Genomic DNA, 23,446 nt, shown 5'->3' with positions numbered 1-23,446 from the left:
TCTATGTTCAGCTGGTTCCACCCGAGTTGTTCTAGTAACGTTCACTGGTGTCGAAAGGCCACTGGATTGAAAAAGAAGAAGCAAGAAAAAAATGCGACCTTGCTGCTTTATATCACCGGAGAATATGCAGTCGTGGTCTGCAACAACTTTGTCTTTGTTAAGGGTGAGGACAATGAATCGCACACGACCTATGCGCAGAAGTTTGAAGCCTACTGCATTTACCGCAAGAATGAGAGATACTAGCGGTATATGTTCAAAGTGATGCAGCAGCAAGAGGATGAGCCTTTGGAAAAGTTTCTTCGATGCTTAAGAACCAAGATCCATTCATGCGATTTCGTAAGCGTTAGAGATTCGATGTTTCAAAACCTAACCGTGTTTAATATTTTTTACAAAAAAAGAAAAAAAAAACTGTAAACGAAGTTTATGCGGGAAACTGACCTCACGCTCGATAAAATGGTACATATCTGGCAAGCTGCCGAAATTTCAGAAAAGCAGAATCAAGCGTGGGAACCAAATGCGATGCAGGCTGATAGAGTCAAAATAGCAAGTATGGGCCAGAAGCGCGTCAAGCAGAGTATTGGTTGCAGCCGTTGTACACTAGTTCATGGCCCTCAACGCTGTACAAGCTTTAGCAAAAAACTTCCACATCTGTGTGGAAAATAACCATTTTGCAGCGTGCTGTCTCGCGTTTCGTCAAATGGCGTGCATGCAGAAATGCTGCATGAGCAAGGAGACTAACGCGGGATGTAGCCAACAGCTTTGTGATGATGGTGACTTTGACATCCTAAATGTTGGCCTCAAAAAGCTGAAGGTAAAAGAGACTGGATGGTGAGCGCTTCAATATCCCGAGGAAGAAAAATCAAGCTGAAAGTGTACACTGGCTCTCAAGCAAATCTTCTGTCTTATGCACTGCACATTAAACAGTGCAAATCACAAGATTTGAAGCCCAGTCAAGCTGCACATTGAGCTTAGGACGGCGGACTGATAAAGCACTTCACCGCGACGAGACACTAGCTGAACATCAAAGAAATAGAAGCTTACGTCGACTTTTGTTTTGTGAAGAATGGTGGCCAGCCGCTTCTAGGATTGAGGCCGAGCGAGATGTTTAGGCTGGTGTAACGTGTGCATACCGTCCTTACAAAATCGTCTATTTCAGACGAGCTTCTCGAAACTTTTGAAATAACCGGATGTGTAAACTGGCACTACCTTATGGTTCTTCGGGAAGACAGCAAGCAATTTGTACAGCCTGTTCAACTAGTACATTTGGCGCTACTGGAGCTTTTGCGCACTAAACACGGGCGGATGGAAAAGGCAGGGATCACCCAACGAGTAGACGAACGGACCTACTGGATGACCATTTTCTTGAACCACCAGAGACTGGGTAAAGAACTAGAAGAACTAAAGTGGAAGGGACAGGAACAGGAAGACAGAAGGCGTCACACCCAGACTCAGGTGGTTTAAGAAAATGGTATATCTACACCAGCTTGCCTCCGCCATCACAGTCTTATGAATGAGTGAGCCTGCTCAAGTGGTTAAAAAGAAAGACGGATGCCTGGGGGTATGCATGGACGGAAGGAGGGTTAATCAAATCACCAGCGCCAGTGCTGTCAACTGCCACGTATCAAAGATATAGAGGCGGAACTAGCACAAGCGAAGTTTTTAGAGCATTAGATACCAAATCTGGTTTTCATCAGACTTCTTTACATAAAGAAACATCGAAAATATTCACGTTTGCTACGTCATTTGGCCAATACCGCTACTTCCGCCTTCCTTTTAATGATGTATTTCAAAAGACAATGGGCGAAATTTCCGAGTGACTCGCAGGAGTTCTTGTGTATACATGATATTTTGATTTAGTGTTGCACTCAACAGAAACATGCCATTAGATTAAGGGCAACCGTGCAAGCCACTCAGCACGCCGAGTTAACGTTCAATGCCAAAAAATCTCAACTTTCTTCAAAAGACCCCTTGTTTGGGCGACGTTATTAGCTCAGGCGGCATCGAGCCCAGCCATGTGTTAATCGGCAATTAGTTAAACCTGCCCGCGCCTGAAGACAATAGAGCAGTCCAGCATCTCCTACGCATAATCAAGTATTTCTTAAATTCCTTGCCTCAGCTAGCGGAAAATACACATGTACCTTGAGAGTTGATAAGACAAGATGTTTTATTTGAATGGCTTTCATTTAACCAAAAACAGTTCGAATACCTAAAGAGCAATTGTCGCAACAACCACACTTGGCAATTTTCGGCCCAACGAAGCCAACCAAGGTGGCTTCGGATGCGAATAGATTTCGGCTAAGCTCGGTGTGGCTCCAGCTTCACGACGAGGGGTAGCGACCAACTGCTTACCCTCTACGAGTACTAACGGATGCTGAGTCCCGATACTCACGAATTGAAGAGTAACCCTCGCTCCAACCTTTTGCTGCGAGAAATTTCAAGCCTTTCTTTATGGCATCAAGTTCACAGCCGAAACTGACCACAATGCGCTCATCCAAAGTACCAGCAGTGCGTTGGGGGCCGTGTTACTCAGACTTCAACGTTTAATTTTCCACCTGCTAAAATATGACTTCACCCTCCATTTTGTTACAGAAAAAAAACTAGTCTTAGCCTATAAGCTGTTCGAGCCCCAACAGCAACAGGCATCGAGGATGCTGCGGATGAACTCGAGATTCACGTCACCAATGTACTTTTCGACGGGGTGTCTGTAACAACTGCCAAGATGCTTCAAGCCACTACACAAGTTCCCTTACTGCGAAAAGTATTTACCAGAATTACTAACAAGAAAATGCTTGACAACGGCGTTTTTCGAGATATATCGTCAGATTTATCTGTTCTCAAAGGCGCTGTGTTTACAAGGTGCCCGAGTAGTTATCATCCAATAAATGCAGTCACCAATTTTAACGCGCATACATGACGGGCACCAAGGCATTTCTAAATGTAAAGCTAAAGCTAATAGCCTTGTTTTTTGACCCGGCATAAATTAGTAAATAGAATTCATGGTCGGAAAATGGAGCATCTGCTTCAGACCTGCTTGATCTCAACCGAGTGCGCCACCACTAATGCGCAAAACCACTTTCCATTCATGGAAGCGTTTTGGGGTAGCCCTCTTTGCGTACGCAAGCGATCCATATTTGATTATTTATGACTCACAGTCAAACTTTCTCGAGATCGAGCCACTTGAGTTCGCAACAGCACGAACTATAATTGAAAAATTAAGTCTCACATTTGAAACACGTGATCTCCCCATCAACGTTTGCTAGGATAAAGGACCCGAATTTTCATGAAGAGAGTTGAAAACGTTTTTTGTTCTTTACGACGTCCAGCACACCACGTCCAGTTCTAACGAACTTGCCAAAAAAGCGTTGAAATAGCCAAGCGCATTCTCAAGAAAACAACCGAAATTGGAGAGGACTTCTGGCTGGGTGTTCTTAGTCATCGGATCACTCCACTGGAAGACTGCTGTAATCCGGGTGCTCTTCTTATGAACCAAGGACTGCGATCCCGCGTGCCAGACTTCGCACAGGCGCCAGGAGCCAATAAGTGAGAAAACAAAAAACAAGAATGGGAACGTTGTCTGCAGGATCATCGGCCAGGTGATACCGTCAGAGTTGCATCCCCGACTGGTTGGATTATTAAAATGAAGGTATTCCGTAAAGCTGCACCAAGATCCTATGTCGTTCGGTCGCAATATAACCGAAAACTTCACAGAAACAGGCAGCACATCAAGCAAACACGAGTGTCTTTTTTGTACACTGTGGCGTTGACGATCAGGAAGACAACGAGGCTCCACATGCCAATCCCGCAGAACTTACTGCCCCACCGTTAACACTGTTGTCACCGCCAACCAACCATCTACCGCCTCAAGCTCTGCCACACCACAGCATGGACAACAACTCCGCAGACCAGCTAGGCCGGGTCGCCCCTCGAGAAGATTGGGCTACGACGAAAGCTTTCATCAGGTGGCATGAACTTGTGAACGTCGTCTCCACTTTAAAGGGGAAAGATGAATGAGACATGTGACGTGATAAGACGTCACCGCTGACTTGATTTGATGCCAGGGGGTTTCGGTATAATAGAACAAGACTGTCGCGGTGCTAAAAATAATATATTTCACGACTGATGCGTGATCATCGCCTGAGCGCTATTCAGACTGCAAGCTTCCATCATGCTTTTTAAGAAAACCATGGACTTTGTCATTTTCAGGTAACGATAAGTGCCGTCGTGGCACTCACTGGCCACGCACGCGAATTCAAATATCCATCGATGGATTGATTGTTGACGAGCGCATACGTCCGAGTATCATAGTGAAGGGGTCGAATGCGTGAGCTGGGTTTGGGTGACGAGCTTGGGCACCGCGGATAGTCCGATACATTTTCGAATTTTCGTACTGAAAAGCAGGCTTTAGGCTTTCTACGCTCGTGCAGTAGTTTTATTTTGGCGCACTAAACGATATGCGATTATCAAAATCTCAGTTTGTACCAGCCGAAAATAATTTAATGTTTCCTTTAAACTGGTTTTTCATTCAAAGTCAGCTCGAGGTGGCGTACTAGCGGTCTTGTATTAGGCGCCATCACCAAATTCCCCTGCCCATTAACCTTCGAGGCGTGTGGGTATCGTACTATTCGCGAGCACGAGCACGCTTGCGTAAGAAAGACCAATATTTCCGATATGGTCCTCGTCCATATGAATAGGCTGAAACTTTTATACGATTTACGGAATTCACTTATCTCGACACCGGAGAGGCGTCGTGCTTTTATTTTTGCCTTCAAAAGGTGCAATGAGAACGGCTCCTGAAGACCAACGTTTTTTTTTTTTTTTTTGGAGGGATATTAAATTTAATGCTCGAGTCCCGCAAGAGCGGCAGAAAGAAACAACCGACACGGACAAACCTCAAGCAAGTACATTATTCACGAAATGGTACTGAGAGATTGAATGCCTGCCAAAGCAATACTGGCCAAATGCAGCTTTGCGTGGTTACTGCACGTGGCAGGGGCTTCTCGGTGTCGGCTGTTTCTGATTCCGTCTGCTCGAAGTTGATTAACTTTAACCGAAGGGAAAAGTTAACCGTGTCTTTTTACGAGTGGGTATTTTAGATTACGTGACCTTCGGAGCAAGGACGGCGTGGGAACTTGGCGGTGCCCCATTCGAGCGAACGTCGCTCGTGGCGGAACTCATATGTCGTAGTAGCCGCAATATCGGGCGCGTCGGTCAGGAAAGAATGGTGCAGAAAGCTTTCGCTTTGCCCTACCTCACTTAAATTGCAAAGCATGAGGAATGACCTTGCCGCATTATTTATCTATTCTTTCGATTTTGGCCACTCCTAAGCCTAAATGAACGCGGAAATTGTCGGCATGTCAATGTCGTTGGAATACTGTAGTGGATTGCATTAACTCAATCGACCGGGTATTGATAGCACGCAGAAGCAGACAGCGTCGCAATAGACCTTTTGCTCAATTTTCCACGCACCGAGGTGCATGCTACGAGTGTGGTTACATGCGCTGCACGTGCTGGCGTCTGCAGTAGTAACTGCCCTAAAGGAAACGCCTGAAACAAATATTGTATTGCACGCGCGTTCGCCAAAGTCTTTTTTTTTATTATTTAAGTTTAATAGTTTATACGGGGAAGGAAAGCGCGCGCGGAGGCGTAGAAAAACAATTTAAGCGCTCTCATCGGTGCTTGGGTAATTTAGTCATAGGTTTATTTTCACTCGAGCCGAATTACACGGTTTTTAATTTATGATGGTGTTCTTACGTGATGGTCAAACATGCTGTCAGTGTATCGCCCACCTCCGACTACTCACTTCTTCCTCGTCGTTTTTAGAACTGAGCTTCGTCGTTCTCCTTCGAGCGTGCAAGGCCATTTCAACGATGCTTGTTTTCACTTCACACAGTCAAACATTTCGACATTTTCCTAAAAAGGGTTAAATTATTTTTACCTTAGCCAATATCTATACCAGGAGCAACAAAGATTGTTTCTTTTGCCGCGTTTCGTTGCGAAAAGCCACTATTTATGTTCTTGGGTCCCCCCTTTTTGAGGAAATTTTCCATGAAGGGCACTTATATTTGCTACAACCAGTAGGTGACAGCAGCTACCACCCCCTAATAAAACACGAAGCTATCGCCCATCCAGCCCTCGTAAACGTGGCTAGGTACTTGTAGGTACCGAGAAGGAAGGGCAGTTAACTTTTGACCCCGCGGTTAAAGTTAACCGGCTTCGAGCAAACAGGCCCTGTTTATTGGTCTAGCGGAACTCAAGCATAAATTTAAAGGAGCGGTGCAACGATCTTCAATAGGAATGTTTTTCACTTTACACGAGCTTACTGGCACTCGTCGGACTCAAGGATACTCGCACGCTACGCCACTGGCCAAGAAACTCCTCTGTTGCGGTGAAATTTCAAGGACAAAAGCGCTCATTTTCAATCAATCTCTCCTTTGCAAAATCTGATGACGTAAAGTGGGGATCGCAGTACACCCATGTGACGATATTTGAGTGCGGTTCATAGATTGGACCCGAGCATTGCGTTGGCACTCGATTTGGGCTCGTGATAATTACTATAGCTCAAGAAGCATTCGGGTAGTGGCCCGTGTCCAATCGCTGCAACGACGACAATAGCCGAGCCATAACAATGTCTGGAACTCAGCGCGTGTCCTGCGCTTTGCCAACCCCAGCTCGTGGCTATGATCAACACTGGCGGCATATAACCGGCTCCAGATCGCGTGGCCGCTTGTTCTGGCTGCGAGTTGAGGGGGTGAACGCTGCTCGTTTTTCTTTAATTTTTTCTGGGACTTCTAATGCGCGGGGTTAAAAACGAACGCTTGTTTCATAGTTAATTAACGTCAGGGATCCGTTCTAAGCGGTATTTGCGCAAAGTACAAAAATTGTTGCATCGCCCCTTTAAGTAATATATTTCCTAATATTTTTGTTCGCTCTGATTAAACATATCTAGAGTAGCAACATGTCATGTGTATATGGGCGATCTTGTGTCGCTTTGTCGAAAAAAACAACAACAAGGGTTGAGGGGACAAGTTGCGAAACTGAAGGCCTTTATTGTGCTACAATTGCAATGTATTATCATACATAATTTTTTGTCAGCCACCTACTTTTCCGTTGTCCTTGAGTTGGACCTAATAGAAATTTGAAAATCCAAGCTACAATTAAACTTACGGCTCTCGTCTTCATCCTCTCCTTTAAGTATAAGACATCGTCCGTGGGTGTAAATACGATAGGGAAGTATTCCAGCCTAAATAATAAAGCTAATCCTGTCCCAGTTGCTTAGTGGATCAATAAAACTCGGGGAAATCCATAAACCCAGGGCCGTGTATACAGAGAGTTTGGCCAATGGGAGGCGCGGGCAGAGCCAGGACGTGCACCAGATGCGGATAGGGGGCTTGACATGCTCTCTTGGCCAACCAGAAGCCGAAAAAAATCTCGGGTGGTAATAGCGAGAAACAAATTTAATCGTTTTAATAAGCGTGTAAGAGTTGAATGTAGTAACCCCTCATGGTTGAAAATAGGGTGCACGTGATGTTTCAATAATTATCACGTGGAAAGATGTAAGAAATCAACGTGCCGCTTGAACTCTGTATTGCTCGGAAAGGGTGTAACCGCTCGGACGGCAGATTCCCGGCCCTCGGCGCCTTGCGTACGGATTATGGTTATCGTTCCGCTAGTCGCACTCTTCCAACCAAGATGTTTGGTGACCGTGATTTGAGAGAGTTAATCCGACGCTCTCATTGCGTTTGTTTCTCGCGACCACCGCCAGGGTATTATTTCCGGCTTCTGGTAGGCCACATTCGAATTTGTGAAGACGCCCTGGAACACGCCCAGCACGCTTTCGAGAAATGGCGCCTCCTCATTTATCTCCTATACTTCCCAGTGAATGGCTGAACTCTCTACATAAACGGCTCTGCATAAACTTTTGCGCTCCACGAAGCGCTCTTTTGTTTTCGATTTGTTCCCATGTACATGTGCACCCAAGTACCCGTATATCGTTTCAGCGCGAAGCACCACAATACGAGTCATTATTAACAATCGAGCACAATAGTACACTTTAGATACGAGTTCGGAGGAAAAAAAAAGCCTTTTCGAAGCGATCACAAAAGCCACAGGTGGGCTTAGATCAGTCAGGGTTTATGAGTCAAAAAGAACCACAGCCATCGCAGCTGTGTTTTGCGCTGTGCATCGCGTGTCACCATCTTCGTTAGAAAATCTAGCGTTCTCGCCGGCATATGGTTGTCTCAACTCAAGTTTTTTTTGTTGTTGTTTTTTGACACAATTGTTCCGCTCCATCGGTGTTAAAAATTTGTGCCCAGAGACAGGTCGCAGTAAAGTGGTTAAAGCGGTCTCGATTAGAGGGAACCGCCTTGACGAGAGATACCGGATACTGTCTTTTACGCCCACAAAGGCCAAACGTACGATGGCAGCCTGCATTCGAGAACGAGTTATCCACTCCCCATTTCCTGACTTCGACGTCGGAGACTGTCATGCCTCCCAAATGCTCGAGGAATGCTTGATGAAATGGTCAACCAAGATGATTGCTGTAAGTATGTAACGGACGCTTTTTTCTTGAACATAAAACTAGGAACAAATTGTAAGTGTCTCGAATTGAGAATGATTCGAGAATTCTTCGAAGAACTCCAATCACCGCGACCATTGGGTTAGTTAAAAAAAGAAATTCTAAAGATTTGTCTCGTTTCCAAATACATTGAAGTATTACCGTGAACTGGGTGTGGTTACAATTGTGAATAAGAGACATGAGCGTTGCCTAGATCAATGAGAACAAAATGTAACGTGCGCTCTACTTTTAGGCAAAGGGGCGGAAATGATCAAGTACTGAAGTGTGGGTTTTGTTAGTTGTGACCAGAGTTAATGCGATGCCGTCCTTTGTGTACGCGCTGGTGACCGCTTTTATTTGTCACCTTCCCAACTCTGTTTTATCATCGCATGCATCTACGTCGTTTCAGAATAAATCAAGACGCAGCCGACGCTACGATGTAATTAGACCAACCAAGCAGAGTCAAAAACGCAAATCACAAGGCCTGTTCTGTTTATGATTGGATCAACGATGAGCTACATATGCAAACGCTTGACGAACAACATGATGGCGTGTTTCTGAGGCTGTCTGATTGGTCCATTCAGCTCGTAGCGTCGGCTGCGTCTGGCCTTAAGGTGAAAGAAAGTATAGTTTGTCTTCAATAGAAACCACGCTCTCACTATCTCTTATTTTACTTAGGAGAAAAATATAACGCGTATGCCTCTTTTTAAAAAGTTATCATTCAATCGCTGCTGAGAATTACTCAAATTTTCTCAGCCCATCGTTTATTTTGCAGAGCGACGATCCTCAATTAAAAAAATGCCTACCTCTTCGAAGAATCTCAGCGTACACTGACTCCTTCATTCCTAGAACGTACTCTGATTGAAACCAAAATCTCGTATCTTGAGTAAACATGATTTATTTAAAGTTGTATCAATTCTTTTCTCATTTTACGACATATTTGGTTCAACTATATTTTTTCTTTCCACCAGAAGTACATTTATGCCACTTGGTCTTTTATTGTTTCTCTTCGTGTTTATCTTGTTGTTTTTACCCACATTTTTTTGTAATCCGCTCCGGGCCCTAAAGGTATGAAAATAAAGAAATAAAAAACTATTGAATGCAATAAAACTCCGCTAATAATCATGATTCAATCATATTCACCTTGCATGTGACAAAAGTTGGATACCGTCCCTTCAGTTTACGCTGACAGTTCGTACCGTTATCTCAACGGGCAAAAGCCGTCTGGAAACATGGAGGTAGAAAGAAGAGGAGGCGACATAACGGCTCAAGCCAGCCAGAATAGAGAATGTCATCTGAAACAGAATGTAAAGGCGGTGGACGGAAAGAACACACTCAAGGGTGTCCTTTTCGTCGAATAGCGTCTTATGGTTTTGTTAGTTCTTGGAATTGTTGGGGACTTGTCCCTACAGACGGAAAGTCTGCCCGCCTACACATCTGGTATAGTCAGTTACAGGTCAAGAAGGTAGCGGCAAATGCCCCTCAAAGGGAATCACATATCCCTCCGCCACCTCCGCATCCAATAGCGTTCCACCGTTTCCGTAACGTTGCGGCCAACGCGCGAGGAGGGTCTTGCCTTTCTGTACATATTTGCTTTATTTTTCGAATCTGACTTAGCACTGTGGAAGCCACGAGAGGGAGATTAGAGTTCTCCCCCACCGACGGAAACAAATGCGACTTTCGGGAAATAGCTTCCCCCCCCCCCCCCCCCCCCCCCCCCCCCCCCCCCCCCCGATGGATACAAAGGCTGCTTTCAGGGGCTCGGTTCCCTCTACGATGAATACAAAGGTCGCTTTCTTAAAAGTGGGATCGGAGACATGTGGGAATCCATTGAAGCGGAACAAGGAGCGTTTCCAGTGAACTCTTCTTTCGACTGCGGAGAGATTTGAAACGGGCGCATCACACTTGTGGGAGGAGCTTCTCCTAGCTTCTTGACTTGTAATAGCCGCGTCCCACTAGAGCGACAGACGACACCGACAGACAGCCTGTTTGTCGGAGTCCGCCGTCCACCTGGCGGACACGACGCAGAACACGGGGACAAGAAAACTTGTTTCCTAGTGGGACTGGAGTTGTCAACAAAACACTTCAAATACACAGACAAACAGAGTCTGGCGACGCGGTTTTCGTGTTTTGCTCTTTAGGCATAAAACGCGCCGACAAACACGGTGAAAGTGGAGATGATTACTTTATTTCTTGATTAAAGCTTCCGCTTCTCTTCATTTGCCGTTGGCGACCTTCCGTAAACAGTCGTGACAATCGACACCAAACTTTTTCCGAACTAGAAATTCCCGAATCGTTCCTTTTTTGGGCCGTTCGAGCCATTCTAGGTGAGCGCCACGGAGTTTAACGCTGATTTTGAGGATGTTTATAACTTCATATTCGAATGATCGAGGGCAGGCGCTCTTTCGTGGACAATACGGCATCCCGATTATCACAGAACGTGATGACAAGTCTCTCGTGTGCCGGAATGGCTTGCCGCGGAACGTCGTGTCCTACTTCGTGGTGAGCGGTCTTACTTTGGTCAGTCCTGGCACATGGGTGTATCCATCCTGATGCAGGGGCGTAGACTTCGGCGTCTTGAAGCACTACCTCGCGCACCAAGTTTTCGCGAGCAAAACCAGCCACAGCAAATTCCCTTTCGCAACACGACCGCCCGACGCAAGCCAGCAAGCCGCGCCGCCGCGCCCGCGACCACTACGTGCAATCCAGGGACCGGAACTGCGGGGCCGGGAACGAGGAGTGGCCGCCAAGGGCACCAAGGGCTTCTCGTTCCGGGAAGAAGGGTAGAAGGGTGGGAGGGAGGCCACAGAAGGCATAAACGGGCGAGGAGGATAAGTTTGTCTCCGAGAGATGTTCCTCAGTGGGAGTGCATGCTGTTCTTCAAGTCCAACGACAGACAAGAACTCGTCCGTCGTCGATCGTTTGTCGGCGCTTGTCGGCGATTGTCGCGGGTGTCGGTCGTTGCAGTGGGACAGCATCGGCGACACGGAACTTTGTGGTGTCTTCGGACAAAAACCGGTGTTTGTCGCTCTAGTGGGACGAGGCTATAACCGACTATAGCGTTATGTCGCTCCCAGAAGCTTCATACCTCCATGTTTCAAAACCATGGTTGTGTACAAGAGAGAAATAGTGTATGTCAATGATAAAATGAAAGGTCACGTGACTTCAGGGGGTCACGTGACCTCAGAGGGTCACGTGACCTCGGGGTGTCACATGACCTGGGTGGGTCACGTGACCCCTTTAAGGTCACGTGACCTCAGGGGGTCACGTGACCCCCTGAAGTCACGTGACCTGGGGGTCACGTGACCTCGGGGGGGGGGGGGGGGGGTCACGTGACCTGGGTGGGTCACGTGACCTCGGGGGGTCACGTGACCTCGCGGTTACGCCGACGCCGGCGGCGACGCCGCTCAAGCCGGAAACGGCCCCTAAGAGCTGCGCTCTAAAAAAAAAATGAAAGCCGTTTACAATTCCCTGTAACGCCGGTTAGAGCGCAGCTCTTGAGGAGGAAGATGGAAGCGTACTGAGGGATAGGTGACTCCTTGAGGTCACGTGACCTCAAGGGGGTCACGTGACTTCAGGGGGTCACGTGACCCCATAAGGTGGCGTGACCCCTTAGGTTACGTGACCCCTCAGGTCACGTGACCCCCTGAAGTCGCGTGACCTAAGGGGTCACGTGACCTCAGGGGCTCACGTGACCTCAGGGGTCACATGACCTCGGGAGGTCACGTGACCTAGGGGTGTCACGTGACCTGGGTGGGTCACGTGACCCCCTGAGGTCACATGACCTCCAGAAGTCACGTGACTTCAGGAGGTCACGTGACCTCAGGGGGTCATGTGACTTCTGGGGGTCACGTGACCTCAGGGGGTCACGTGACTTCTGGGGTTCACGTGACCTCAGGGGGTCACGTGACTTCAGGGGGTCACGTGACTTCTGGGGGTCACGTGACCTGGGTGGGTCACGTGACCCCGGGGGGTCACGTGACCTCGCGGTTACGCCGACGGCGACGCCGACGCCGCTCAAGCCGGAAACGGGCCCCTAAGAGCTGCGCTCTAAAAAAAAAAGCGCAACATAAATTAGGAATTCACTCGGTGGTAAAGCGAGTCAGGCCAAGAACATCAAGCTCGAAAGCAGAATCGCCGCGAAGCGAATGGTAGTTGTGCGTGCTTTGTGTAATGTGCCAATATGACTTGATGCACTAAGTCGACCGACATAGACATGAACGGTTCAAGGCCAAACATATGCCGCAGAATTTTTATTTCACGAAGGCCAGCATATGCCGAATTCTTCTTTCCAGGTGGATTCTCAGCAGAGTCTTACCGCCAATGATCTCTTGAAGAAGATACGAAGGTACGCTGTTGGGTTTCAACAACATGGCCTGAAGCCTGGCTCGAGGGTGTGCACCCAACTCCGGAACACCATCGATAATATAGCCGCAGGACTGGCGGTTGTATTCGCTGGAGGGACGCTTGTTATGGCGAAGACCTCCTACGTTGCAAGTGAGCGTCAATTAGTCACCAGAACGATATGAATGGCGATCGTAATTGCAAGCAAAAGGGCTAATGCTAGCCAAAATGGTTTTTTTTTTTTTCAGGGGAAGTAATATACATAGTTGAAGACAGCGAGTGTAATTATATCCTTACAGACAAGGGTACAGCTCCAAATCTTCTCAAAATGACCATGCCTTCAACCATCAAGGTGAGTGCGGTCGACAAATGACAGATTTATCATTGCACTCATGCTGATGGGCACGGTAAAGTTGTTCACATTAACGCGATGCTGTGAAGTGCGGTGAATTTCGGGACGAAAGTATCTTTTCATTCGTTTTAGGACCCCTTCAGTCGAGCTTCAACCCTCGCACTACGAATTTTAGTAGTAACCGGGTGACATTAAATCTAACGAGGCCGTCTCATTATATAATATTCAAGACTCAGTTGGGAGCGTGCGACTTCAAAAGGGGACGCGCCGCTCCTCTTTGGCAGCCAGAGCCAAGTATAGAGCTATGTTGGCAACTGCTTGGCAGCGCCACAAAAGACAAAGTCCGTATTACTTAGCATAGTGAAGCGCTGCCCACTCCAATTTTTTTTAATGCCAGCATGTCTTGGCCGTGGCTGCGCCTACACTTGACGGTGTTTCTCGATCACGTTCCGGAGTAGAAGTTTGGCACATTGACATTCGTAAAAGTATTCATGTCTACCGTTACTCCGTGAGCATTTGAGCGGACCAGCAATGCAGTCGTCTAATCCTTTTCGCTTCTTAATGTAGCAGTGCTATGATTTTAATGTTAAAATAATTGGCAGTTCACATTTTTTATATTGTTCATGCAAGCCCAAGTGACCCAAAACGTGTCTCCTTTCCGCGAGAAACTGCTATTCTGTAGCGTAATCGCAAAGCAAAGCACGAATTATTTGCCGATCTGCAGCCGCCTGTCGGGGTTACGGGAACTAAAATGACACCGTCTCTGGGGTACGCGGAAGTCAACAAAACCTGTCCCCCTCCGCTGCTACACCTGCCGCCAGCCCCGTGGCGAACCGTGCTTTTTGTCCATCGGGTGCCGCGACCTTCGACGGGGCTAATCCTTGAAAAGTCAACAATCGCGGAGGTAGCGGCTGGTCTCTGAAGAGAGAACCCAAGGGGAAACTAGGTGAACCCCCAGAGTACGTCACTCGAAAGTCGACGTGGAGAGTGGAGAGAAACTTTGACCTTCGATTTGTTTCATCTTTTTTTTTTTTTAAATAAGAACTAGCGCTCGCAAGAAAATCCGGTTTTCTGCTTTACGTTCCATAGGTGACGCAGTTTAATTTCCGCAGTTAATTGGCCAAAGTCTGAAAATTGTTGCACAGCCCCTTTTAATTCAGTTCTTTGTGCCCCTTTGCGCGGGCGTTTCTGCGTCACTCTCGGAACGTGCAGGCGATAACGTTCGGTTTCTTCGAGCCTTGCGCTACTATCTGACTTTGGCATCGCCTACTCAGCAAGTGGCTTTCTTGCGGCTTAGTGGGGTGTGCATCAGCCATACACCACGTCATCTGCATCAACATCGACATCTCTCCAGCGCAAGTTAAAAGCATCTGGCAGCCTTCTTTACCCTTTAGTGGGAATGTGAACGTACCAGCAATGCAGTCGTCTAATCCTTTTGCCTTCTTTACGCGGGTCGCTTCATTTCCCTCCTTGCACTGTGAAAAGTCTGACAAGCCGTGTCCCCTGGTACCTCCATACCCACAAGTGCTTTTGGCATCTTTTAAAGTGTGTGTTTGTCTCCCTGTATCGTGCCTGAGGTTAGTTTTGTCCGGTGATATCGAGCTAAATACCGGTTTTCCTAAGGATGTGAAAGAAAAACAAATGGCCGATACGATTATATTACTTCAGGACCTTAATTCCCTTTCAGTTAGACTCGCGGAAGGGCAATCCCTGCTGCTTAACACTGTGGGTGCCATCGAAAACAATCAGCAGACAATTGAAAATAAGGTAACCGACATCCATAGCAGGCTCACTACAGCAGATCGAAATATATCTTGCGTCGAAACCGCTAAGCAGGAGCTAAAGGCCATAAGGCAAGCCGTCGGCTCTCTTAAAGAAAACGCCAGTCTACGCGCTGGCTTATCTTAATGAGAAGACCGTTCCCGCATAGATAACTTAATCTTTTATGTAATCCCCGATTCGCAGTCTTATACGTTGCCGATGCCAGAAGTTAAAGTATTCAAAATAATGAAAAACAATATTCACCTTGACTTTTCCTCTGAAAGTGTTGTCCGTGCCCATAGGCTTGGTTGTGTTTTTAGCGCCCACAAGTGCCGTCCTCTGATTGTAAATTTTTCCTCTTTTAAGACTAAAAAAAAGTGTTGGTTTCTAAACAGCAACTTCGAGGTACTAGCATTTCCATTTCCGAGGACTTCTCCGTCGAAACACGCAGTGTCAGAAGAATACTGACTGAGTTTGGTAAGGCGAGTAAGGAACCTTTTAAATTACGGTAGATTAAGTTATATGTAAACAATAGGTGCTATTTCTACTGTCCCAACGGTAACTGCGTTTGTGAACTGCGACCCGAATACAGTCCGAGTAACAACATTCCCGACGTTGAAGCTACTAATATTTCCACGGCATCGTCGCCGTGATTAAAACAAAACAATCAGCTTGATGGCCTCGCTTCTTTTTCTAGTGAAATTCCAGTTCTATTTACTATTACCCGAAGTGTATTTTTTAACCGTGATTATTTAGCGTCGGTAATCGATTGGTCATCTATAGAGATATTGTGGTTTTCCCGAAACTTTGCTTTTAGTACAGTTCGCGACAATGAAATCTGGAAATGAGATAAGAGCTTTTACTTTTATCGTTGAAACATAACATGAAGAAGAGGGGGCGAGGTTTTAATAGCAGTGAGCGAATCTCTTGAATCTTTTCATGGAAATGTTGCTACCTCACTCGAATTTGTTTGTGTGCGACTACAGTGTGCATATAAAAGTGTGATCCTGTGCGTATGTTATCGATCGCCGACAGCCCTGCAAGTGTTTTTGGGAGATTTACTTGGTGTTTTGACTGCCATTTGTTCTCGACTTTCACTGACGCATCTGTTTCTCTTGGACGATTTTAGCCTTTTTCACGTCGATTGGTCGGAGTGTTTTCCTCTGCTACTCTCGACTCTTCGCCCTATTGAGACTTCTTATACTTTCGTTCTTATCTGAGCTTATCTCAGCTTGTCACTGAACCTACCCGAATTACAGATTCAACGTCCGATGTATTAGACCTTATTCTTACTACTACTTTAAATCTGATCTTTCCTATTACTTATTTACCAGGCATCAGTTATCAGTCGACGTTACATTTCAACCTGCTTACAACTCTGTGTAATCCCATAATAGAGTCAAGTTTTTTTAATATAGCAAGGCTAATTTTTGGCATAATCAACAATGGGTTAACTCTAGATATTAATGAATTTTTGCTTAGCTTCTATCTGCACTCCGTTGATGATAACTGGAATATGTTAGAAGTAAATTGAACTCACTCATCTCCTCCTTCATTCCGCTTAGATTTGTCACTTCAAACTCCGCGTTCCCCTGGTATAATGTCGTCCTTAAAAGATTATCCGATTGAAATAAACGTCTATGTCGATCGGCAAAAAATTATAACCGTGACGAACATTGTGAATCTTATCGCTGTGCACCCGACACCAATAAGACAGCTATCGTGGAAATCAAAACATCTTTCTTCAGTCATAAATTACATTCAGTGTTGTTACGAAGCACGAAACATTTCTGTAATATCGTGAACGGACTCAAAAAATTGTTAATATCGTTTACAGATTTCAATGGTGATGTCCTACCGAATAGTCAGTGTGCCAATGTTTTAAACGATTTTTTTCGTAAGCACCTTCCCATGGGAGTTTGATTTGTCTCTTCCTATTTACCATTACCACAGATTTCTGCCTATAAACCCTTTGGTGTTTAGATTTGATGATATAGCTAGGCTAATAAAAAAAAAAAACTCTTCTTCCTCTGGGATAGAAAATAAAAGTCTACGTTTCTGAAAAATAACAAAATCTTTTTTCTCTCTAAACTTTCTCTCTAAACTTTTTGAATTGTCACTCAACTTCACTACACTTCCTAAAAATTGGAAAACAGATAAGATGGTTGCGCTCCATAAATCAGGTAACAAGCAAATGCCTATTAACTCCCGTCCAATCTCACTATTTAGTACACCCTTTAAAGTTATAGAGCAAATCGTTTATTCGCACTTTGTTAATTTCCTAGACGCTAACTCATTTTTTACCCCCTTTCAGCGGAGTTTTCGTAAATTTCTTTCCTGTGGGACCCAACTTCTGTCTTTCGCTAATGAACTATTTTCTATTCTCGATCGAGGGTCCCAGGTCGATTGCGTGTTTCTTCATTTCAAAAGATTCGATAAGGTTTCTCATAGGCGTTTACTTCTCAAACTTAATAAACTTAACCTTGACCCCTTTGTGTGTGTTTTTTTTTTCTGGATTAATCGTTTTCGTACAAATCGGACTCAGTTTGTCTCAACTAATCAAGCTAGTTGTCACCCCGGTGTAGCAACATCCGGTGTCCCACAAGAGACTTTTTTGGTGTCCCACAAGGGACTTTTTGCTTCTAATTTATATAAACGACTTGCTCGGAATTTTTCATCTTCTACTAGGTTGTTTGATTTTGACTGTGTAATCTATTGCGAAATTACGAATGAATCTGATGCTCTTCTACTTCAAGCAGATTTAGACGAAGCGTCTGAGTGGTGTAACACATGGTCTATGACTCTAAACATAACCATATGTAAACCTATCCGTACAACTCGACGTAACTCCTCACCACTGACACTCTACCTTGACACATTTCCCTTGCAACACTCAAACTCCTACATATATATTGGTCTTCATATTACTCATAAAATGTCATGGAATGTCCACATTCCATGACATTTTAACGCCAACTCTACGCTCTGTGTAATTAAAACGAAATTTTACATTATCCAACGTGTCATTAAAGTTACTTTAATTTGAAACACTGGTACGTTTAAAATTAGAAATCGTTTTGACAATCTGTGGTCTCGGTCACTCAACACTCGTATCTAACAAAGTGGCCGTACGAAATCGCGGCGCACGTTTTACATTTTGTAGTTAGGACCGTACCGCAAGTGCCTCGTCTATGGAAACGAACTTGCCTTTGCCTCATGTGTCTCTGTGCCGCAAAGTTTATTGTCTCTCTTTTTCGCGAAGTTTATTAGCCTAACTCTACTCTACAATAAAAGATTCTTCTTCCTCCCCCACATATCTCTGCTCGCCTTGACCATCTATGGAAAGTAGGATATCATCAGTGTTGTACCAACACCTACATTGACTCCTTCAAACCCAGAACGTCTTCCGAGTGGAACCACCTTACCGCATCTTAAATATCCATATCATAACCTGATTTGTTCAAAACTGCGATAAGCAATCATATTTGTTGATACTAAACTTGAAGGCTCTTGTTTTACATCGTGTGTACGTGGTTTTGTTTTTACTGAATTTCGTACTGTATTTCACGCTTCCTCTTTGCGATATTTAGTGGCTTCGAGGATAGTGAAATAAAAAAATAAATAAGTAAATATGTTCTCATATCATTCGACCCGCCACAGTTCCTCCGAGCTCGGGTTCGATCGGTTACCTTGGAGTTGTAAGCAGAAACGACGGCAACACACTGCCACGTTTATGCATTCATCTGGGCTGTAATACGTTTTTACAAAGCAATTAGTCTCGACTGCGCGAAAGTGGCTGCACGAAGATATTCACCAGGGTCAGCGATAGATCAAGTACGAATGAGAATCTTTCTTTTATTATTATCAGATTGCTTTTCACTTGCTGTCGGACCAACGAGACGCACTGGTAATAAAATGATCACGGCTCTTTTCGCCAGCACATGGAGAAGATCGGTGCTCTCTCTTCGCAAGTCTTCACCCCCTTCCAATAGCCCTAGGCGCTGAATAAGACAATGTAGAGTGAGAATGCTAAAGTACCGTATCAAGAATTTGTCAATTTATGTTTATTTATGTAAAATGCTGGAACATGCGCGAAGCTGTAATGTTCCTTTGCACCCCTTGTTTCTGACGATCTTTGTAAAATGCATGCAATTTTTTAAACTGATTTTACCTCAATATTTAGGAATATGCACAGCGCCATAGAGTACGCATAACAAAAATGCGCTTAGTATCATTACTCTAGCTGAACAGGAATTCAGCGATACTTTTTTACAACTTCAAACAATAGAGACTAAATAAAAAAGATGGTCATTGCTTTCGAGCATCCTTTTATTACTCACGTGCGCACTGCGCGTCGTGACGTCATTTAAACTGGATATCCAAGTAATTCCTACACGCGTACCAGTAGAGTATTTTTTTAACTCCCGTTGATAAAAAATAAAGCTGTTTATATTGTGACGGATGAAGGAGACAGAGCGATGAATATTCAACTGAAAATAAAGTTTTGATCGGGAGTTAGCTATAGGTAGAGACTGACTAGGCAAGATCCTTCTGGCCTCCTTATATCTCACGCTCGATTTAAAATAAAAACAAAGCTTCTAGATAAAGAGAGAAGCGTTTATTCTCGTTCATACACGGAAAAATATATTCGTGATTATTTCTATGCAACTCAAAAATCCTTGCACTTGCAAAGGTCCCGAGTCTTTTGTGGGGCATGACAGACATCGTTCGTTCAGTTTTTTTTGTCAACCGCAAGGTTTACTTTTCTTTTCTGTGTGATGTACAAACAAGTACTTAAGTGAATGAGTACAAAACGTTTCAGGCTTCATATATAGTCGAATACTAATTTTAGGAACCGGATGTTAGCAAAAATTGCAAAATATACTTCGCCGTAAAAAAAAAAAAAAATTATCAATTTGCCACCCGCTGGTTTGTCTGAAGGGATCTCTATAACATTGGCTCATAATCGCAAAGTCTGAACTCATGAACCCAACCGGCAACCGAGTGGTCTCTTTTTAACTTCTCAGGAGCTGGGCAGATTGTGTGTATGTTTACACAGCCTAGAACTAAGTCTGCCTCAACGTGCGACGGGTCTTCCAGCTGTAGACGAGAACTCTAGCCAGTGCAGTGCAACCGCTAGCCTGGCGTCTTTAGCGTGCATCACGCAGCAGTGATACATGGGCGTATGCCGCTACGATGCTTATCCAGATCGAAACGGGCAGGGGTGGGGATTGAGCCCATGATCCTGGGTTCTGCAGCACGAGCTTTCACTCCACGTGCTCCGAGATTGTGTGCTCTAGCCCAGTCTGCCACCGATCCCTCCTTCGCAGGAGCTGTTTTGTGTTGGAAGCGTTCCCGGTTTCATTGACGTCCTCGAGTTCCAAGACTACTCGGAGGTTAGTCTGAAGCCCCACGTGCCTGCTGACACAGCGGAGGAGGTCGTCGTGATGCTGTACACGTCCGGAACCACGGGCCTCCCGAAAGCTGTACAAATCTCCCACAAAGCTTTCGTCTCCTCCTATTATGTTTTAAAGTACGTTGTTTGTTGAACAAGTGTTTTTATAGTGATAGCTGTTAAGGGCTCTTCACCCCGGTGTTGGCGCGGAATGAGGGTAACCGAATACAGTTTTCACGATAAAATTAGCGGAAATATTTTCGTCACGTGATGTACGCAACAATTCAGCTTTTCCCGCTAAATCTAGCGGAATAATTGACGTCACGTCAACTATGCACCTATTCAGTTTCCCCGCTAAATTTCGCGGGAGAATTGATTGCACGTGACCTGACGCAACGGGACCTACAGAGACATTAATCTTCTATGCTAAATTTAGTGGAACAAATGATGTCATTTGTCTTGACATCACGGGACAGACGAATTCAAGTTCCCCGCTAAATGTAGTAGAAAAGTTTACGTCATGTGACCTATCCACAATTCAATTTCCAGTTAAATTTAGAGGAAACATCCCGCGACGATATGGCGATCGTCATGCCATATCGTCAAATAAGTAGCACAGCTGGAGCTTCCTAAACACATCACGCCCCATGATCGTCCCCCAATATTTATTTTATAATATCAAAAAATGGTAAATGGTTTGTGCTGTCGCATTGCCATTTTGCTATTGAAAATCAGTGGATTTGGCCCACCAGGGTTTCTGAGATGCTTTGACGTATACCCATTAAAAACATTGAGAGGCTTTGTATGCCCCTCAAAGTTTTCTACGCAGTCTGACGCACCCCTTAAGAATTCCTGAAAGGTGTGAGAGTCCCGCAATGGGAATTTCTTAGACGCTTGCTGGACCTGTCCCAACCCCTACCACAGCACCAATCAAAATCGTTAAATGGGTCTGTCGGGAATATCACGTGACCTTTCAGGATATAGGTGTCGGGGAAGCCGCTTGGTAATTTATTAAGCTAAGTTGAGAAGTCGTATTTATTTATTGCCCTGCATGGCTGCTGTTGCTCTAGGGCGTCCGCAGCGGCAAGGAGAGGGTAAAAGCCGCTACACACAGCCGCGCTCGAGAGCGCCCGATCGCGCTGCGTTCGCAAGCAACCAGGACATACATCCTAGCCTCGCATGACGCGCACCAAACTGCTTCTTAAACTGGATGCCACGCCTCATACAAAGCAGTGATGACCGGCGGCTGATGGTCGTTTCACAATGCAACATGCCAAACGCTGTCGAACGATCACAACCGCAACCATGCGATGGACCTATTAAAGGGAGTTCGCAGTCACCGATGACAATGCGGGCAAGAGCTTTTCTGGTCCGCCGCCCGCATACGAGAAGCTGTAGGGCTTCGGGCGGCCGCGACGAGTTTTTGAAATTTAGGAGACTTTCCGCCGTTTTTTCCCATCCTGGCCCTAGCGCGGCACCAGAGTGTAGGCAAAGTGCGCGCACGATAAAAGCCGTTGTGGAAAGCAGGTCGCTCATCTCCACTTCAGCTTTCCTGGTTTCCGCCCCTTTCACTGTTGTTTTCGCCAAGTTGTCACTCACAAGAGAAAGATGGTGCGTGAGGAAAATAGGAGCGGGCGTTTTGCGACTGACCGAGCACTTGCTCGGTCAGTCGAAATACAACATCTCTCAGAAGTTGGCCGCCCTGTTTTTTCTCCGTGAACGAGCGCAACTAAACGCACAACAACAAAAGGACGAACAACTTCCCGTCCCATGCGCGAAACCTATCTTCAAGAGCAGCTGGGTGTTAGAATCAAGAAGGCAACTCAGTGGCTTGTTTTTTCCCCTCTTCGTCTGTCTGGCTTCTGAAGCATCCAGCGAGCGAAAGAGACGCCGGAGACGAAACCGTGACTGCGCTCAGCATTTCTCTACCCTGTTTCATCCTACGTTTAAGCGCAGCGGATGTTACGAGCTATCAGAGCCAATCGGAGGCCGTGTGAGTGTCACGTGACATTAGAGAGGGGGCACAGCGACGCGCGGAAAGTGTATCACGGGCCGCGTCCACAGAACGAGATTGGCTAAGATGGCTCGTAGCATCCGCTGCGTATGGACATTAGGTGAAACGGGGTATAGACTGCGGCGGATGTTGTTTGCTCCACCATGGTTTTCGCTAAAGGTGTTACTTAGATTGTTTATGTGTCCATGTGGCGCTCCTGCTCGGTTTTATAAGTTGAACTACCGTACATCTCAGGAATTTAGCCAGCAGCATTGTGACTACCTTGAAAGATATTTTTACGAAAAATAACTCGGTAGTCTCCATTTGGTCTGATCGCTTTCGTCTACAGCTGCTTGCGCCCGGGTTTGAGCAAACATTGGTACTTATCTCCTGTTTGAGTTAAAACGTGCATGTAAAACTGAATGTATGAAATAAAGTTCCAATAGAGTAAGTCTGTACGCACGAGGTCGTGCACGTCAATCGGAAATGGCAATACGCACGACGCGAAATTTTTTGTGTCGTATAAAACGAATTGTCAAAGCGGATTGCTAAAGGTGTATCCTAAGATTGTGGTAAGGAGGCCACTTTACACTCGGCGGACCCAGGATCGAAATCGGGAGACAACGGGCATAATGTTTTTGTCAAACAATTGGTGATATTAACGTTATTTTTAATAATTATCTCAATAAAGAACAGATGTCAACGAAACGTCCCTAAACTAGCCAGTATGGGACTTCCTTTCCGGAGGTGCAATAGAGGAGAGTGTGGATCCGGCGGACAGCGGGGCGCCACGGAGCGCCGCGGAGCGGCGTGTACGAGTGGGCCAGGTGGGGTAAATATTTATTTTATTGAGCCATCCGCAGACTTGGCGCCAAGCGGTGTAAATAGGGGGGGGGGGGTGTTTAACACGCGCCGCCCTCACAGCGCCTCCAAAACTAATGACCCAGATGGCATAATCCCTCCCCGTCGCGCGTATAGCCATTTCTAGTCGAGGAGCACGACTTCCTGCGTATTGCATCACTCTTTCCAATAACGTTTAACCTGTGT

The 23,446-nt window shown here is 45.7% G+C and overlaps 1 protein-coding gene across 1 annotated transcript in view; it reads left to right on the top strand.

The window, feature by feature from the left end:
- The first annotated feature begins 697 nt into the window (after window positions 1-697).
- The window catches only part of LOC120850755 (4-coumarate--CoA ligase 1-like), a 36,670-nt gene continuing 13,921 nt past the window's right edge, over window positions 698-23,446 (top strand). Inside the window, exons 1-4 of the mRNA XM_042287675.1 lie at window positions 698-811; window positions 12,850-13,051; window positions 13,147-13,250; window positions 20,342-20,544. Of these exons, the coding sequence (XP_042143609.1) occupies window positions 698-811; window positions 12,850-13,051; window positions 13,147-13,250; window positions 20,342-20,544 (623 nt within the window). The remainder of the gene's footprint in view (window positions 812-12,849; window positions 13,052-13,146; window positions 13,251-20,341; window positions 20,545-23,446) is intronic.

The sequence above is a fragment of the Ixodes scapularis genome, unplaced genomic scaffold, assembly GCF_016920785.2.
Source record: "Ixodes scapularis isolate PalLabHiFi unplaced genomic scaffold, ASM1692078v2 ptg000120l_1___fragment_3__unscaffolded, whole genome shotgun sequence".
NCBI classification, from domain to species: Eukaryota; Metazoa; Arthropoda; class Arachnida; order Ixodida; family Ixodidae; genus Ixodes; species Ixodes scapularis.
The sequence above is the reverse complement of the archived record's forward strand: the minus strand, read 5'-3'. Positions and strand labels throughout refer to the sequence as shown.